The sequence below is a fragment of the Oncorhynchus kisutch genome, unplaced genomic scaffold (assembly GCF_002021735.2).
Source record: "Oncorhynchus kisutch isolate 150728-3 unplaced genomic scaffold, Okis_V2 Okis03b-Okis08b_hom, whole genome shotgun sequence".
NCBI classification, from domain to species: Eukaryota; Metazoa; Chordata; class Actinopteri; order Salmoniformes; family Salmonidae; genus Oncorhynchus; species Oncorhynchus kisutch.
The window spans coordinates 19065677-19086114 of record NW_022261980.1 but is presented as its reverse complement, the minus strand read 5'-3'; the positions used below and the strand labels follow the sequence as shown (position 1 = coordinate 19086114).

Sequence of the window (20438 nt, the reverse complement as noted above, 5' to 3'; positions counted from 1 at the left end):
ACTGAAGATGGTTACGATGCCGAACACGCAGATGAGCTTCCCTGAGACAGTTTTTGACAGTTTGTGCAGAAATTCTTCGGTTGTGCAAACCCACAGTTTCATCAGCTGTCCAGCTGGCTGGTCTCAGACAATCCCGCAGGTGAAGAAGCTGGTTATGGAGGTCCTGGGCTACAGTGGTTACACGTGGTCTGCGGTTCTGAGGCTGGTTGGACGTACTGCCAAATTCTCTAAAACTACGTCGAAGGCGGCTTATGGTAGAAATTAACATTAAATTATCAGGCAACAGCTCTGGCGGACATTCTTGCACGCTCCCTTAAAACTTGAGACTTCTTGGCATTGTGCTGTGTGACAAAACTGCACATTTGTGTGGCCTTTTATTGTCCCCAGCACAAGGGGTACCTGTGTAATGGTCATGCTGTTTAATCAGCTTCTTGATTTGCCACACTTGTCTGTTGGATGGATTATCTTGGCAAAGGATAAATGCTCACTAATGGATGTCAACAAATTAGTGCACAGCATTTGAGTGAAATAAGCTTTTTGTGTGTGAAACATTTCTGGGATCTTTTATTTCAGCTCATTAAACATGGGATCAACACGTATCTATTTTTGTACAGTATACATTTGAGTTGCTTACCAAGATGACATTGAATGTTCCTGTGTGGCCTAGTTACAGTTTTTACTTAAAACTACTTGAAAATCTATGGCAAGACCTTAAAATGGCAGTCTAGCAATGATCAACAACCAACTTGACAGAGCTTGAAGAATTAAAAAGCTCTTAGAGACTTAACCAGAAAGACACAGGTGTAATCGTTGCCAAAGGTGATTCTAACATGACTCAGGGGGTTGAATACTAATCTAATCACAATATATGTGTTTTATTGTTCTTTCTTTTTTACAGATGCTAGAATTTTTCTATCACTGTGACGTAGTATTTTGTGTAGATCGTTGACAAAAAAATGACAATTAAATCCATTTTAATCCCACTTTGTAAAACAACCAAATCTGGAAAGAGTCGAGTGGTACTTTCTATTAGACATTGATACATATAACAGGTTTGAATGATCTTCACAACATGTCTGTTCTGCAGCATGGAGGAGCACAGGAACAGTCTTCTATGAGCTGATCTGGAGTCAGGTCTATACTTTCTAAAGTGACTGCTGTCTGCTGTTTCTGCTGGCTAATACTACAACATGTTGCTGATGTGTAACCACTTACAGTACTGTCTCCTTACTCTACAAACAAACCTTTTTCCCCCACCTTGTTTCACTTGGTTTAGCTTGACATTCAGACCAGATCTGGACCGGACTACCTGAGACGGTATGACCAGATCTGGACCGGGCTACCTGAGACGGTACGACCAGATCTGGACCGGGCTACCTGAGACGGTACGACCAGATCTGGACCGGGCTACCTGAGACGGTACGACCAGATCTGGACCGGGCTACCTGAGACGGTATGACCAGATCTGGACCGGGCTACCTGAGACGGTATGACCAGATCTGGACCGGGCTACCTGAGACGGTACGACCAGATCTGGACCGGGCTACCTGAGATGGTACGACCAGATCTGGACCAGGCTACCTAAGATGGTACAAGCAAGACTTTTAACTACACACAGTGGTCAATACAAGCAGGACTCTGTAACATCACACAGTGGTCAATAACTGGCCCGGGCACATTTTTTTTAGACCATTCCATTGGTCCTAAAGTGTCCCGGAGCACTGGGCGAGTTAAAACTAATTCTCCCTCTCTCTCTGGTTCTGTTTTGGGGAACACCTGCCCCCCCCATCCTACTATGCAGGGAGCCTTGATTCACACTAAAACTAAAACCCTGGTATAGTTGTTTTTTGGAATGAAGAAAATCTAACTGAAACCTCACATTACTATTTAATAAAGGTTCTTTGGTTTCTGTTTTTCAGTCTTGTTTTAATCTGTCTGCATTCTGTAATTCCTCAAAACGGAACTTTTTGTTGTAATGACTAGGACAGTATGTTTCAACCTTGTAAGTTAGTACAGTATATAACCCTATTGTGCTCCCATATCATACAGTCAAAGAGTCCAACTGCTTCTGTGGTCTAATCATGTCTTTCTAACCCTAATCCTAACCCTGGAATTGTTTAGCCCAGCCTGTGATGTCATGTTTCAGTTGGAATCTACTTGTGCCTCCATGTCACCACCTGCTGTACAGACAACACAGTAGACAACACAGTAGGAACAGTGTTCTGAATCTTGCCTGTGAAAGAATCTGTGGCCCTCCATTAGTGGTACAGTGACTCCCGGACGTCAGAGGAATTTCACCTTTACCTTCCCTGGGCTGGAAGATCAGCCGCCTCTGTCCATTTGATAAATAGTTCAATAAAAAACTTGAATAGCCACCAATAAATATTCAAATGAAACTTGGTGTAGTGTGAACACCACAGTGTGGAGTCCAAAGGTGTTAAGGAGCACTGCCATCCCTCCCTGAGATGCTCATTGCTGTCAGCGTCCTACAGCGTGGAGATGTCAGCGTCCTACAGCGTGGAGACGTCAGCGTCCTACAGCGTGGAGATGTCAGCGTCCTACAGCGTGGAGACGTCAGCGTCCTACAGCGTAAAGACGTCAGCACAGCGTAGAGACAGTGACCATACATACATACCCCAACCAGAAGCCATGGATTACAGGCAACATCCACACTGAGCTAAAGGCTATAGCTGCCACTTTCAAGTAGCAGGACTCTAATCCTGGAGCTTATAAGAAATTCCAAAATCCCTGACGAACCATCAAACAGGCAAAGTGTAAATACAGGACTAAGATCGAACCGTACTACACCGGCTCTGACGCTTGTCGGATGTGGCAGGGCTTGCAAACCATTACAGACTACAAAGGGAAGCACAGCAAAGAGCTGCCCAGTGACACGAGCCTACCAGATGAGCTAAACTACTTCTACGCTCTCTTCGAGACAAATAAAATCATTCTAAAATATTTGAAAGCCAGGTTAACAAACAGATCACCGTACCTTCTCCACTATGCAATCTGGTTTCCGAGCTGGTCAAGGGTGCACCTCAGCCACGCTCAAGGTCCTAAACGATATCATTATCACCAACGATAAAAGACAGTACAGTGCAGCCGTCTTCATCGACCTGGCCAAGGCATTTGATTCTGTCAATCACCGCATTCTTATCGGTAGACTCAATAGCCTTGGTTTCTCAAATGACTGCCTCGCCTGGTTCACCAACTACTTCTCAGATAGAGTTCAGTGTGTCAAATCGGAGGGCCTGTTGTCCGGACCTCTGGCAGTCTCTATGGGGGTGCCACAGGGTTCAGTTCTTGGGCCGACTCTTTTCTCTGTATATATCAATGATGTCGCTCTTGCTGCTGGTGTGACGACACCATTCTGTATACATCTGGCCCTTCTTTGGACACTGCTAACAAACCTCCAAACGAGCTTCAATGCCATACAACCCTCCTTCCAAGGCCTCCAACTGCTTTTAAATGCAAGTAAAACTAAGTGCATGCTCTTCAACCGATTGCTGCTCGCACCCTCCCGCCCGACTAGCATCACTACTCCGGACGGTTCTGACTTAGAATATGTGGACAACTACACATACCTAGGTGTCTGGTTAGACTGTAAACTCAAATCAAATTTATTTATATAGCCCTTCGTACATCAGCTGATATCTCAAAGTGCTGTACAGAAACCCAGCCTAAAACCCCAAACAGCAAGCAATGCAGGTGTAGAAGCACTAAACTCTCCTTCCAGACTCACATTAAGAATCTCCAATCTAAAATTAAATCTAGAATCGGCTTCCTATTTCACAACAAAGCCTCCTTAACTCATGCCGCCGAACGTACCCTCGTAAAACTGACTATCCTGCCGATCATTGACTCCGGTGATGTCATTTATAAAATAGCCTCCAAAACTCTACTCAGCAAACTGGATGCAGTCTATCACAGTGCCATCTGTTTGGTCACCAAATCCCCATTCACCACCCACCACTGCGACCTGTATGCTCTCGTTGGCTGGCCCTCACTACATATTCGTCGCCAAACCCACTGGCTCCAGGTCATCTATAAGTCTATGCTAGGTAAAGCTCCACCTTATCTCAGCTCACTGGTCACCATAGCCACACCCACCCGTAGCACGCGCTCCAGCAGGTATATTTCACTGGTCATCCCCAAAGCCTATTCCTCCTTTGGCCGCCTTTCCTTCCAGTTCTCTGCTGCCAGTGACTGGAGCGAATTTCAAAAATCACTGAAGCTGGAGTCTTACATCTCCCTCTCTAACTTTAAGCATCACCTGTCAGAGCAGCTTGACGATCACTGTCCCTGTACACAGCCAATCTGTAAATAGCACACCCAACTACCCCCATATTGTTATTTATCCTCTTGCTCTTTTGCACCCCAGTATCTACTTGCCCATCATCATCTGCACATCTATCACTCCAGTATTAATGCTAAATTGTTTTTATTTTGCCTCTATGGCCTATTTATTGCCTTACCTCCCTACTCTTCTACATTTGCACACACTGTACATAGATTTTTCTATTGTGTTATTGACTGTACATTTGTTTATGTGCAACTCTGTGTTGTTGTTTTTGTCGCACTGCTTTGCTTTATCTTGGCCAGGTCGCAGTTGTAAATGAGAACTTGTTCTCAACTAGCCTACCTGGTTAAATAAAGGTGGGAAAAAAATAACATGCATGAGTGCACCAGCTGTTCCAGACGACTGTGTGATCACGCTCTCCGTAGCTGATGTGAGTAAAATTTTTAAACAGGTCAACTTTCACAAGGCCGCAGGGCCAGATGGATTGTCAAGACGTGTACTGCGAGCATGCGCTGACCGGCAAGTGTCTTCACTGTCATTTTCAACCTCTCCCTGTCCGAGTCTGTAATACCAACATGTTTTAAGCAGACCACCATAGTCCCTGTGCCCAAGAACACTAAGGTAATCTGCCTAAATGACTACCGACCCGTAGCACTCACGTCTGTAGCCATGAAGTGCTTTTAAAGGCAACACCATTATCACTTCAACACCATTATCCCAGAAACCCTCGAGCCACTCCAATTTGAATACCGCCAACAGATCCACAGATGACGCAATCTCTATTGCACTCCACACTGCCCTTTCCCACCTGGACAAAAGGAACACCTATGTGAGAATGCTATTCATTGACTACAGCTCAGCGTTCAACACCATTGTGCCCTCAAAGCTCATCAATAAGCTAAGGACCCTGGGACTAAACACCTCCCTCTGCAACTGGATCCTGGACTTCCTGACGGGCCTGCCCCCAGGTGGTAAGGGTAGGTAACAATACATTTGCCATGCTGATCCTCAACACAGGGGCCCCTCATGGGTGCGTACTCAGTCCCCTCTTGTACTCCCTGTTCACTCATGACTGCATGGCCAGGCTTGACTCCAACACCATCATTAAGTTTGCCGATGACACAATAGTGGTAGGCCTGATATCCGACAACAACGAGACAGCCTATAGGGAGGAGGTCCGAGACCTGGCCGTGTGGTGGTAGGACAACAACCTCTCCCTCAACGTGATCAAGACAAGGCAGAAGGAGGACCGAGCACGCCCCCATTCTCATCGACGGGGCTGTCCACATTCCTTGGTGTCCACATCACCAACAAACTAACATGACAGCACACCAAGACAATTGTGAAGAGGGCACGACAAAATCTAGACTGAAAAGATTTGTCATGGGTCCTCCGATCCTCAAAAGGTTCTACAGCTGCAAAATCGAGTTCATCCTGACTGGTTGCATCACTGCCTGGTATGGCAACTGCTCGGCCTCCGACCGCAAGGCATTTCAGAGGGTTGTGCATACGGCCCAGTACATCACTGGGGCCAAGCTTCCTGCCATCCAGGACCTCTATATCAGGCAGTGTCAGAGGAAGGCCCTAACAATTGTCAAAGACTCCAGCCACCCCAGTCATAGACTGTTCTCTCTGCAACCGCACAGCAAGCGGTACCGGAGCGCCAAGTCTAGGTCCAAGAGGCTTCTTAAAAGCTTCTACCCCCAAGCCATAAGACTCCTGAACAGCTAATCAAATGGCTACCCAAACTATTTGCACTGCCCCCCCCCCTTTTTCACATTGCTGGTACTCTGATATTATCTATGCATAGTCACTCTACCTACATGAACATATTACCTCGACTAACCGGTGCCCCCGCACATTGACTCTTTACCGGTACCACCTGTATATAGTCTCGCTATTGTTGTTTTACTGATGCTCTTTAATTACTGGTTCCTGTTATTTCTTATTGTTATCCATATTTTTTAAACTGCGTTGTTGGTTAGGGGCTTGTAAGTAAGCATTTCACTAAGGTCTACACCTGTTGTATTCGGCGCATACAATTTGATTTGAGACGTCAGTACAGCGTAGCGACGTCAGTAGCCTACAGTGTAGAAGTCTTTGATTTGAGTAGTCGGCACAGCGTGGAGACGTGGGCACAGCGTGGAGACGTGGGCACAGCGTGGAGACGTGGGCACAGCGTGGAGACGTCGGTGTCGGTAGCCTACAGTGTAGAAGTCTTTGATTTGAGTAGTCGGCACAGCGTGGAGACGTGGGCACAGCGTGGAGACGTGGGCACAGCGTGGAGACGTGGGCACAGCGTGGAGACATGGGCACAGCGTGGAGACGTCGGTGTCGGTAGCCTACAGTGTAAAAGTCTTTGATTTGAGTAGTCGGCACAGCGTGGAGACGTGGGCACAGCGTGGAGACGTGGGCACAGCGTGGAGACGTGGGCACAGCGTGGAGACGTGGGCACAGCGTGGAGACGTGGGCACAGCGTGGAGACGTGGGCACAGCGTGGAGACGTGGGCACAGCGTGGAGACGTCGGTGTCGGTAGCCTACAGTGTAAAAGTCTTTGATTTGAGTAGTCGGCACAGCGTGGAGACGTGGGCACAGCGTGGAGACGTGGGCACAGCGTGGAGACGTGGGCACAGCGTGGAGACGTGGGCACAGCGTGGAGACGTGGGCACAGCGTGGAGACGTGGGCACAGCGTGGAGACGTGGGCACAGCGTGGAGACGTGGGCACAGCGTGGAGACGTCGGTGTCGGTAGCCTACAGTGTAAAAGTCTTTGATTTGAGTAGTCGGCACAGCGTGGAGACGTCGGCACAGCGTGGAGACGTGGGCACAGCGTGGAGACGTCGGTGTCGGTAGCCTACAGTGTAAAAGTCTTTACATGGAAACTGATGACTGTACATACTAACCCTAACCCTAACCCTAACCCTAAACCCTAACCCTAACCCTAAACCCTAACCCTAACCCTAACCCCTAACCCTAACCCCTAACCCTAACCCTAACCCTAAACCCTAAACCCTAAACCCTAACCCTAACCCTAACCCTAACCCTAACCCTACATACTGCATTTGAGAATTATTTAGATTTTTTTTATACATCATTCAAGAGTAATCTACGCTTAATTGAAATGGTTGTTTTAAATTGATCCCTGGTATTGATCTCATTATATGAATAACAGGTTATTAATCATATGAATCCAGAATGTATTGGACCACAGACAAGAAAATAAAATGATTTGACAAGTCTCCCCTGTCAATGGGAAGGCAGAGAAACACACTATTAGTAACACATCTGATTGGCACAAAAAGTCCATAGCACAAACTGTCAGGAAAATATCAAACGTGTTCCCTTCAAACAGGATACACAGCTAATTGAAATATTGGGGTCAAAACAAGTTAGGTTAACGCTACATAAACAAGGTCAAAAACTTGTACGGATGCAATTTTTTTATTATTTCAAAGTTGTCTGTTTTGTACTAGGGTTAAGGTCATTTAAAATATATATATTTAAAGGCAAGTCAATTAAGAACAAACATAGAGACACCACAACACTACATAGAGAGAGACACCACAACACTACATAGAGAGAGACACCACAACACTACATAGAGAGAGACACCACAACACTACATAAAGAGAGACACCACAACATGGCAGCAACACAGATCTAATCTAAGGTAGTGTTAGTTTGTTTTGTGGTGGTGGTGTTGTCCTCCTCTTCACTTGCCCAGAGCCTTGTCTAGGTTGGTCCTGATGGCGTCCAGAAAGTCGGATGTGTTGACGTAATGTTCATTCAGCTTGCAGCTGCAAAATCACATGACAGGTTGGATTAGACACTTTAATGAACTAGGCAGGTGTGCACGACAACACTAAGGGCTCTATTCAATCTGATTGCGGGTTATAGGCATTGCGGCTTTTCAAGGCAATTTCCGATTGAGCCAACATATGCAATGTTTACCATGAATGGGTTTTTGGCAAACCTGGGAACATTGCCTTTAAAGCTGCATAAGGGGAAACAGTGCCACTGTTCACCCCAGCACATAGTTATTGTTTTCGTTTAGTAGATGAAATAGAGGAGAGGAGAGACCAGCATTGTGGTAATGATGATGAAACTGAGGAGAGGAGAGACCAGCATAACCCTAACGGAGGAGAGGAGAGACCAGCATAACCCTAACGGAGGAGAGGAGAGACCAGCATAACCCTAACGGAGGAGAGGAGAGACCTAACCCTAACGGAGGAGAGGAGAGACCTAACCCTAACGGAGGAGAGGAGAGACCTAACCCTAACGGAGGAGAGGAGAGACCTAACCCTAACGGAGGAGAGGAGAGACCTGGCCCTAACGGAGGAGAGGAGAGACCTAACCCCAACGGAGGAGAGGAGTGACCTAACCCCAACGGAAGAGAGGAGCGACCTAACCTAACCCTAACGGAGGAGAGACCTAACCCTAACGGAGGAGAGGAGCGACCTAACCGTGATGGAGGAGCAACCTAACCCTGACGGAGGAGTGACCTAACCTAACCCTAACTGAGGAGAGGAGAGACATAACCCTAACGGAGGAGAGGAGAGACATAACCCTAACGGAGGAGAGGAGAGACATAACCCTAACGGAGGAGAGGAGAGACATAACCCTAACGGAGGAGAGGAGAGTCATAACCATACCGGAGGACAGGAGAGACATAACCCTAACGGAGGAGCGACCTAACCCTAACGGAGGAGCGACCTAACCCTAACGGAGGAGCGACCTAACCCTAACGGAGGAGAGGAGCGACCTAACCCCAACGGAGGAGAGGAGCGACCTAACCCCAACGGAGGAGAGGAGCGACCTAACCCCAACGGAGGAGAGGAGCGACCTAACCCCAACGGAGGAGAGGAGCGACCTAACCCCAACGGAGGAGAGGAGAGACCAGCATAACCCTAACGGAGGAGAGGAGAGACCTAACCCTAACGGAGGAGAGGAGAGACCTAACCCTAACGGAGGAGAGGAGAGACCTAACCCTAACGGAGGAGAGGAGAGACCTAACCCTAACGGAGGAGAGGAGAGACCTGGCCCTAACGGAGGAGAGGAGAGACCTAACCCCAACGGAGGAGAGGAGTGACCTAACCCCAACGGAGGAGAGGAGCGACCTAACCTAACCCTAACGGAGGAGAGACCTAACCCTAACGGAGGAGAGGAGCGACCTAACCGTGATGGAGGAGCAACCTAACCCTGACGGAGGAGTGACCTAACCTAACCCTAACTGAGGAGAGGAGAGACATAACCCTAACGGAGGAGAGGAGAGACATAACCCTAACGGAGGAGAGGAGAGACATAACCCTAACGGAGGAGAGGAGAGTCATAACCATACCGGAGGACAGGAGAGACATAACCCTAACGGAGGAGCGACCTAACCCTAACGGAGGAGCGACCTAACCCTAACGGAGGAGCGACCTAACCCTAACGGAGGAGAGACCTAACCCTAACGGAGGAGAGGAGCGACCTAACCCCAACGGAGGAGAGGAGCGACCTAACCCCAACGGAGGAGAGGAGCGACCTAACCCCAACGGAGGAGAGGAGCGACCTAACCCCAACGGAGGAGAGGAGCGACCTAACCCCAACGGAGGAGAGGAGCGACCTAACCCCAACGGAGGAGAGGAGCGACCTAACCCCAACGGAGGAGAGGAGCGACCTAACCCCAACGGAGGAGAGGAGCGACCTAACCCCAACGGAGGAGAGGAGCGACCTAACCCCAACGGAGGAGAGGAGCGACCTAACCCCAACGGAGGAGAGGAGCGACCTAACCCCAACGGAGGAGAGGAGCGACCTAACCCCAACGGAGGAGAGGAGCGACCTAACCCCAACGGAGGAGAGGAGCGACCTAACCCCAACGGAGGAGAGGAGCGACCTAACCCCAACGGAGGAGAGGAGCGACCTAACCCCAACGGAGGAGAGGAGCGACCTAACCCCAACGGAGGAGAGGAGCGACCTAACCCCAACGGAGGAGAGGAGCGACCTAACCCCAACGGAGGAGAGGAGCGACCTAACCCCAACGGAGGAGAGGAGCGACCTAACCCCAACGGAGGAGAGGAGCGACCTAACCCCAACGGAGGAGAGGAGCGACCTAACCCCAACGGAGGAGAGGAGCGACCTAACCCCAACGGAGGAGAGGAGCGACCTAACCCCAACGGAGGAGAGGAGCGACCTAACCCCAACGGAGGAGAGGAGCGACCTAACCCCAACGGAGGAGAGGAGCGACCTAACCCCAACGGAGGAGAGGAGCGACCTAACCCCAACGGAGGAGAGGAGCGACCTAACCCCAACGGAGGAGAGGAGCGACCTAACCCCAACGGAGGAGAGGAGCGACCTAACCCCAACGGAGGAGAGGAGCGACCTAACCCCAACGGAGGAGAGGAGCGACCTAACCCCAACGGAGGAGAGGAGCGACCTAACCCCAACGGAGGAGAGGAGCGACCTAACCCCAACGGAGGAGAGAGCGACCTAACCCCAACGGAGGAGAGGAGCGACCTAACCCCAACGGAGGAGAGGAGCGACCCTAACCCCAACGGAGGAGAGGAGCGACCTAACCCCAACGGAGGAGAGGAGCGACCTAACCCCAACGGAGGAGAGGAGAGACCTAACCCCAACGGAGGAGAGGAGAGACCTAACCCTACCGGAGGAGAGCCCTAACCCTACCGGAGGAGAGCCCTAACCCTACCGGAGGAGAGCCCTAACCCTACCGGAGGAGAGCCCTAACCCTACCGGAGGAGAGCCCTAACCCTACCGGAGGAGAGGAGAGAACTAACCCTAACGGAGGAGGAGAGACCTAAGCCTAACGGAGGAGGAGAGACCTAAGCCTAACGGAGGAGGAGAGACCTAAGCCTAACGGAGGAGGAGAGACCTAAGCCTAACGGAGGAGAGGAGAGACCTAACCCCAACGGAGGAGGAGAGACCTAAGCCTAACGGAGGAGGAGAGACCTAAGCCTAACGGAGGAGGAGAGACCTAAGCCTAACGGAGGAGGAGAGACCTAAGCCTAACGGAGGAGGAGAGACCTAAGCCTAACGGAGGAGAGGAGAGACCTAACCCCAACGGAGGAGAGGAGAGACCTAACCCCAACGGAGGAGAGGAGAGACCTAACCCCAACGGAGGAGAGGAGAGACCTAACCCTAACGGAGGAGAGACCTAACCCTAACGGAGGAGAGACCTAACCCTAACGGAGGAGAGACCTAACCCTAACGGAGGAGAGACCTTACCCTAACGGAGGAGAGACCTTACCCTAACGGAGGAGAGACCTAACCCTAACGGAGGAGAGACCTAACCCTAACGGAGGAGAGACCTAACCCTAACGGAGGAGCGACCTAACCCTAACGGAGGAGAGGAGAGACCTAACCCTAACGGAGGAGAGGAGAGACCTGGCCCTAACGGAGGAGAGGAGAGACCTAACCCCAACGGAGGAGAGGAGTGACCTAACCCCAATGGAGGAGAGGAGCGACCTAACCTAACCCTAACGGAGGAGAGACCTAACCCTAACGGAGGAGAGGAGCGACCTAACCGTGATGGAGGAGCAACCTAACCCTGACGGAGGAGCGACCTAACCTAACCCTAACGGAGGAGAGGAGAGACATAACCCTAACGGAGGAGAGGAGAGACATAACCCTAACGGAGGAGAGGAGAGACATAACCCTAACGGAGGAGAGGAGAGTCATAACCATACCGGAGGACAGGAGAGACATAACCCTAACGGAGGAGCGACCTAACCCTAACGGAGGAGCGACCTAACCCTAACGGAGGAGCGACCTAACCCTAACGGAGGAGCGACCTAACCCTAACGGAGGAGCGACCTAACCCTAACGGAGGAGAGACCTAACCCTAACGGAGGAGAGACCTAACCCTAACGGAGGAGAGGAGAGACCTAACCCTAACGGAGGAGAGGAGCGACCTAACCCTAACGGAGGAGAGGAGCGACCTAACCCTAACGGAGGAGAGGAGCGACCTAACCCTAACGGAGGAGAGGAGCGACCTAACCCTAACGGAGGAGAGGAGCGACCTAACCCCAACGGAGGAGAGGAGCGACCTAACCCCAACGGAGGAGAGGAGCGACCTAACCCCAACGGAGGAGAGGAGCGACCTAACCCCAACGGAGGAGAGGAGCGACCTAACCCCAACGGAGGAGAGGAGCGACCTAACCCCAACGGAGGAGAGGAGCGACCTAACCCCAACGGAGGAGAGGAGCGACCTAACCCCAACGGAGGAGAGGAGCGACCTAACCCCAACGGAGGAGAGGAGCGACCTAACCCCAACGGAGGAGAGGAGCGACCTAACCCCAACGGAGGAGAGGAGCGACCTAACCCCAATGGAGGAGAGGAGAGACCTAACCCCAACGGAGGAGAGGAGAGACCTAACCCCAACGGAGGAGAGGAGAGACCTAACCCCAACGGAGGAGAGGAGAGACCTAACCCCAACGGAGGAGAGGTGAGACCTAACCCCAACGGAGGAGAGGAGAGACCTAACCCCAACGGAGGAGAGGAGAGACCTAACCCCAACGGAGGAGAGGAGAGACCTAACCCCAACGGAGGAGAGGAGAGACCTAACCCCAACGGAGGAGAGGAGAGACCTAACCCCAACGGAGGAGAGGAGAGACCTAACCCTAACGGAGGAGAGACCTAACCCTAACGGAGGAGAGACCTAACCCTAACGGAGGAGAGACCTAACCCTAACGGAGGAGAGACTTAACCCTAACGGAGGAGAGACCTAACCCTAACGGAGGAGAGACCTAACCCTAACGGAGGAGAGACCTAACCCTAACGGAGGAGCGACCTAACCCTAACGGAGGAGAGGAGAGACCTAACCCTAACGGAGGAGAGGAGAGACCTGGCCCTAACGGAGGAGAGGAGAGACCTAACCCCAACGGAGGAGAGGAGTGACCTAACCCCAATGGAGGAGAGGAGCGACCTAACCTAACCCTAACGGAGGAGAGACCTAACCCTAACGGAGGAGAGGAGCGACCTAACCGTGATGGAGGAGCAACCTAACCCTGACGGAGGAGCGACCTAACCTAACCCTAACTGAGGAGAGGAGAGACATAACCCTAACGGAGGAGAGGAGAGACATAACCCTAACGGAGGAGAGGAGAGACATAACCCTAACGGAGGAGAGGAGAGTCATAACCATACCGGAGGACAGGAGAGACATAACCCTAACGGAGGAGCGACCTAACCCTAACGGAGGAGCGACCTAACCCTAACGGAGGAGCGACCTAACCCTAACGGAGGAGCGACCTAACCCTAACGGAGGAGAGACCTAACCCTAACGGAGGAGAGACCTAACCCTAACGGAGGAGAGGAGAGACCTAACCCTAACGGAGGAGAGGAGCGACCTAACCCTAACGGAGGAGAGGAGCGACCTAACCCTAACGGAGGAGAGGAGCGACCTAACCCTAACGGAGGAGAGGAGCGACCTAACCCTAACGGAGGAGAGGAGCGACCTAACCCAAACGGAGGAGAGGAGCGACCTAACCCCAACGGAGGAGAGGAGCGACCTAACCCCAACGGAGGAGAGGAGCGACCTAACCCCAACGGAGGAGAGGAGCGACCTAACCCCAACGGAGGAGAGGAGCGACCTAACCCCAACGGAGGAGAGGAGCGACCTAACCCCAACGGAGGAGAGGAGCGACCTAACCCCAACGGAGGAGAGGAGCGACCTAACCCCAACGGAGGAGAGGAGAGACCTAACCCCAACGGAGGAGAGGAGAGACCTAACCCCAACGGAGGAGAGGAGAGACCTAACCCCAACGGAGGAGAGGAGAGACCTAACCCCAACGGAGGAGAGGAGAGACCTAACCCCAACGGAGGAGAGGAGAGACCTAACCCCAACGGAGGAGAGGAGAGACCTAACCCCAACGAGGAGAGGAGAGACCTAACCCCAACGGAGGAGAGGAGAGACCTAACCCCAACGGAGGAGAGGAGAGACCTAACCCCAACGGAGGAGAGGAGAGACCTAACCCCAACGGAGGAGAGACCTAACCCCAACGGAGGAGAGACCTAACCCCAACGGAGGAGAGACCTAACCCTAACGGAGGAGCGACCTAACCCTAACGAGGAGAGGAGCGACCTTAACCCTAACGGAGGAGAGGAGCGACTTAACCCTACGAGAGGAGAGACCTAACCCTAACGGAGGAGCGACCTGACCTAACCCTAACGGCGAGACCTAACCCTACCGGAGGAGAGCCCTAACCCTACCGGAGGAGAGCCCTAACCCTACCGGAGGAGAGCCCTAACCCTACCGGAGGAGAGCCCTAACCCTACCGGAGGAGAGCCCTAACCCTACCGGAGGAGAGGAGAGACCTAAGCCTAACGGAGGAGGAGAGACCTAAGCCTAACGGAGGAGGAGAGACCTAAGCCTAACGGAGGAGGAGAGACCTAAGCCTAACGGAGGAGGAGAGACCTAAGCCTAACGGAGGAGGAGAGACCTAAGCCTAACGGAGGAGGAGAGACCTAAGCCTAACGGAGGAGGAGAGACCTAAGCCTAACGGAGGAGGAGAGACCTAAGCCTAACGGAGGAGGAGAGACCTAAGCCTAACGGAGGAGGAGAGACCTAAGCCTAACGGAGGAGGAGAGACCTAAGCCCAACGGAGGAGAGGAGAGACCTAACCCCAACGGAGGAGAGGAGAGACCTAACCCCAACGGAGGAGAGGAGAGACCTAACCCCAACGGAGGAGAGGAGAGACCTAACCCCAACGGAGGAGAGGAGAGACCTAACCCCAACGGAGGAGAGGGGAGACCTAACCCCAACGGAGGAGAGGAGAGACCTAACCCCAACGGAGGAGAGGAGAGACCTAACCCCAACGGAGGAGAGGAGAGACCTAACCCCAACGGAGGAGAGGAGAGACCTAACCCCAACGGAGGAGAGGAGAGACCTAACCCCAACGGAGGAGAGGAGAGACCTAACCCCAACGGAGGAGAGGAGAGACCTAACCCCAACGGAGGAGAGGAGAGACCTAACCCCAACGGAGGAGAGGAGAGACCTAACCCCAACGGAGGAGAGGAGAGACCTAACCCCAACGGAGGAGAGGAGAGACCTAACCCCAACGGAGGAGAGGAGAGACCTAACCCCAACGGAGGAGAGGAGAGACCTAACCCCAACGGAGGAGAGACCTAACCCTAACGGAGGAGAGACCTAACCCTAACGGAGGAGAGACCTAACCCTAACGGAGGAGAGGAGAGACCTAACCCCAACGGAGGAGAGGAGAGACCTAACCCCAACGGAGGAGAGGAGAGACCTAACCCCAACGGAGGAGAGGGGAGACCTAACCCCAACGGAGGAGAGGAGAGACCTAACCCCAACGGAGGAGAGGAGAGACCTAACCCCAACGGAGGAGAGGAGAGACCTAACCCCAACGGAGGAGAGGAGAGACCTAACCCCAACGGAGGAGAGGAGAGACCTAACCCCAACGGAGGAGAGGAGAGACCTAACCCCAACGGAGGAGAGGAGAGACCTAACCCCAACGGAGGAGAGGAGAGACCTAACCCCAACGGAGGAGAGGAGAGACCTAACCCCAACGGAGGAGAGGAGAGACCTAACCCCAACGGAGGAGAGGAGAGACCTAACCCCAACGGAGGAGAGACCTAACCCTAACGGAGGAGAGACCTAACCCTAACGGAGGAGAGACCTAACCCTAACGGAGGAGAGACCTAACCCTAACGGAGGAGAGACCTAACCCTAACGGAGGAGAGACCTAACCCTAACGGAGGAGCGATCTAACCCTAACGGAGGAGAGGAGAGACCTAACCCTAACGGAGGAGCGACCTGACCTAACCCTAACGGCGTGACCTAACCCTACCGGAGGAGAGCCCTAACCCTAACGGAGGAGAGGAGAGACCTAAGCCTAACGGAGGAGGAGAGACCTAAGCCTAACGGAGGAGGAGAGACCTAAGCCTAACGGAGGAGGAAGCTAAGACCTAAGCCTAACGGAGGAGGAGAGACCTAAGCCTAACGGAGGAGGAGAGACCTAAGCCTAACGGAGGAGGAGAGACCTAAGCCTAACGGAGGAGGAGAGACCTAAGCCTAACGGAGGAGGAGAGACCTAAGCCTAACGGAGGAGGAGAGACCTAAGCCTAACGGAGGAGGAGAGACCTAAGCCTAACGAGGAGGAGAGACTAGCCTAACGGAGGAGGAGAGACCTAAGCCTAACGGAGGAGGAGAGACCTAAGCCTAACGGAGGAGGAGAGACCTAAGCCTAACGGAGGAGGAGAGACCTAAGCCTAACGGAGGAGGAGAGACCTAAGCCTAACGGAGGAGGAGAGACCTAAGCCTAACGGAGGAGGAGAGACCTAAGCCTAACGGAGGAGGAGAGACCTAAGCCTAACGGAGGAGGAGAGACCTAAGCCTAACGGAGGAGGAGAGACCTAAGCCTAACGGAGGAGGAGAGACCTAAGCCTAACGGAGGAGGAGAGACCTAAGCCTAACGGAGGAGGAGAGACCTAAGCCTAACGGAGGAGGAGAGACCTAAGCCTAACGGAGGAGAGGAGAGACCTAAGCCTAACGGAGGAGAGGAGAGACCTAAGCCTAACGGAGGAGAGGAGAGACCTAAGCCTAACGGAGGAGGAGAGACCTAAGCCTAACGGAGGAGGAGAGACCTAAGCCTAACGGAGGAGGAGAGACCTAAGCCTAACGGAGGAGGAGAGACCTAAGCCTAACGGAGGAGGAGAGACCTAAGCCTAACGGAGGAGAGGAGAGACCTAAGCCTAACGGAGGAGAGGAGAGACCTAAGCCTAACGGAGGAGAGGAGAGACCTAAGCCTAACGGAGGAGAGGAGAGACCTAAGCCTAACGGAGGAGAGGAGAGACCTAACCCTAACGGAGGAGAGGAGAGACCTAACCCTAACGGAGGAGAGGAGAGACCTAACCCTAACGGAGGAGCGACCTGACCTAACCCTAACGGCGAGACCTAACCCTAACAGAGGAGAGGAGAGACCTAACCCTACCGGAGGAGAGACCTAACCCTAACCCTAAATGTCCAAGATGGCGTAGCAGTAGGTCGTCCTGTCCTGTCGTGTCCCTGTATATATCGTTTATTTTTCGTTTTTTACATATTTTCTCCACATATCTCTTTGAAAACATTTTGCTAAACCCTAAGCTTCCAAATACTCTCCTGCAACCCGACTCACCCAATGTAGCTATTTTTCCTAAAGTATTTATATTTACTTCGGGACCCCTCAACTGAAGCTAGCCAGCTAACCAGCGGGTATGCTAGCGGTCTCCAGCTAACCGGTCATCAGCTAACCTGTAGTTCGGAAAGCTCTCGCCTGTTCGTACAACGCGACTTTAACCAGAGCACAACGGACCTATTTATTTTTCATCCCCGGATTAGCTATCTAGCTATCTAGCTAAACCGCAACCTCGGATTACTCCTGGCTAGCGTTTCCACCCACTTAGCTTGAAGCTAGCCCGGCCGTAGCACCTGTGCTACCACCGTAGCATACTCCTGAGCTACAATACCCGGGCCCACGACCGGTCTACCGATGTCATCGCATGAAGAGGAATAAACAGACTCACCCCATCGCGACGTCCCCCAAAGGCTAACTCTCTAGCCCTCGCTATCTCCCTGCTTGCTAATTCGGCCTGCTAACTGCTAGCTTGTCCAGCTCCGGCCCGCTAACTGCTATCTTGTCTAGCCCGGGCCTACAAACTGTTAGCTTGTTAGCACAGGCCTGCTTACCGCCTGAATCGCCGCGTCTCAAACGCTCACCGGACCCATATTTACTTTCTATCTCTTTTGACTTTTAATTTGTTTATACCTTCCGGAAACCTGCCTCACCCAATGTGATACGGAATCGCTATTATTTTTTATTTATTTTTAGAATACACTCAAGAACCTCCAGAAGCTAACCAGCTAACTAGCTACAAGCTATTTAGTCATTGTTAGTTTTTTTTAAACCTGGATAACACTCGCCAGGCCAGCTTCCCTGCCCCATCCACCGCTGCCCCCTGGACACTGATCTCTTGGCTACATAGCTGATGCACGCTGGACTGTCCATTAATCACGGTACTCCATTCTGCTTGTTTGTTCTATCTGTTGGCCCCGTTGCCTAGTCTACGCCATTTTACCTGCTGTTGTTGTGCTAGCTGATTAGCTGTTGTCTCACCTACTGTTTTAGCTAGCTTTCCCAATTCAACACCTGTGATTACTGTATGCCTCGCTGTATGTCTCTCTCAAATGTCAATATGCCTTGTATACTGTTGTTCAGGTTAGTTATCATTGTTTTAGTTCACAATGGAGCCCCTAGTTCCACTCTTCACGCCCCTGATAACTCCTATGTCCCACCTCCCACACATGCGGTGACCTCACCCATTACTACCAGCATGTCCAGAGATACAACCTCCCTCATCATCACCCAGTGCCTGGGCTTACCTCCGCTGTACCCGCACCCCACCATACCCCTGTCTGCGCATTATGCCCTGAATATATTCTACCATGCCCAGAAACCTGCTCCTCTTATTCTCTGTCCCCAACGCTCTAGGCGACCAGTTTTGATAGCCTTTAGCCGCACCCTCATACTACTCCTTCTCTGTTCCGCGGGTGATGTGGAGGTAAACCCAGGCCCTGCATGTCCCCAGGCACCCTCATTTGTTGACTTCTGTGATCGAAAAAGCCTTGGTTTCATGCATGTCAACATCAGAAGCCTCCTCCCTAAGTTTGTTTTACTCACTGCTTTAGCACACTCTGCTAACCCTGATGTCCTTGCTGTGTCTGAATCCTGGCTCAGGAAGGCCACCAAAAATTCAGAGATTTCCATACCCAACTATAACATCTTCCGTCAAGATAGAACTGCCAAAGGGGGCGGAGTTGCAGTTTACTGCAGAGATAGCCTGCAAAGTAATGTCATACTTTCCAGGTCCATACCCAAACAGTTCGAACTACTAATTTTGAAAATTACTCTCTCCAGAAATAAGTCTCTCACGGTTGCCGCCTGCTACCGACCCCCCTCAGCTCCCAGCTGTGCCCTGGACACCATTTGTGAATTGATCGCCCCCCATCTAGCTTCAGAGTTTGTTCTGTTAGGTGACCTAAACTGGGATATGCTTAACACCTCGCCAGTCCTACAATCTAAGCTAGATGCCCTCAATCTCACACAAATCATCAAGGAACCCACCAGGTACAACCCTAACTCTGTAAACAAGGGCACCCTCATAGACGTCATCCTGACCAACTGGCCCTCCAAATACACCTCCGCTGTCTTCAACCAGGATCTCAGCGATCACTGCCTCATTGCCTGTATCCGCTACGGAGCCGCAGTCAAACGACCACCCCTCATCACTGTCAAACGCTCCCTAAAACACTTCTGTGAGCAGGCCTTTCTAATCGACCTGGCCCGGGTATCCTGGAAGGACATTGACCTCATCCCGTCAGTTGAGGATGCCTGGTCATTCTTTAAAAGTAACTTCCTCACCATTTTAGATAAGCATGCTCCGTTCAAAAAATGCAGAACTAAGAACAGATACAGCCCTTGGTTCACCCCAGACCTGACTGCCCTCGACCAGCACAAAAACATCCTGTGGCGGACTGCAATAGCATCGAATAGTCCCCGTGATATGCAACTGTTCAGGGAAGTCCGGAACCAATACACGCAGTCAGTCAGGAAAGCTAAGGCCAGCTTCTTTAGGCAGAAGTTTGCATCCTGTAGCTCCAACTCCAAAAAGTTCTGGGACACCGTGAAGTCCATGGAGAACAAGAGCACCTCCTCCCAGCTGCCCACTGCACTGAGGCTAGGTAACACGGTCACCACTGATAAATCCATGATTATCGAAAACTTCAATAAGCATTTCTCAACGGCTGGCCATGCCTTCCGCCTGACTACTTCAACCTCGGCCAACAGCTCCGCCCCCCCCGCAGCTCCTTGCCCAAGCCTCTCCAGGTTCTCCTTTAACCAAATCCAGATAGCAGATGTTCTGAAAGAGCTGCAAAACCTGGACCCGTACAAATCAGCTGGGCTTGACAATCTGGACCCTCTATTTCTGAAACTATCTGCCACCATTGTCGCAACCCCTATTACCAGCCTGTTCAACCTCTCTTTCATATCGTCTGAGATCCCCAAGGATTGGAAAGCTGCCGCAGTCATCCCCCTCTTCAAAGGGGGAGACACCCTGGACCCAAACTGTTACAGACCTA

General features: G+C 51.9%; 1 protein-coding gene across 1 annotated transcript in view; it reads right to left on the bottom strand.

The window, feature by feature from the left end:
* Nucleotides 1–7728: 7728 nt before the first annotated feature.
* The window catches only part of LOC109877235 (isocitrate dehydrogenase [NADP], mitochondrial), a 91207-nt gene continuing 78497 nt past the window's right edge, over nucleotides 7729–20438 (bottom strand). Inside the window, exon 11 of the mRNA XM_031812565.1 lies at nucleotides 7729–8100. Within this exon, the coding sequence (XP_031668425.1) occupies nucleotides 8016–8100 (85 nt within the window). The 3' untranslated portion in view covers nucleotides 7729–8015. The remainder of the gene's footprint in view (nucleotides 8101–20438) is intronic.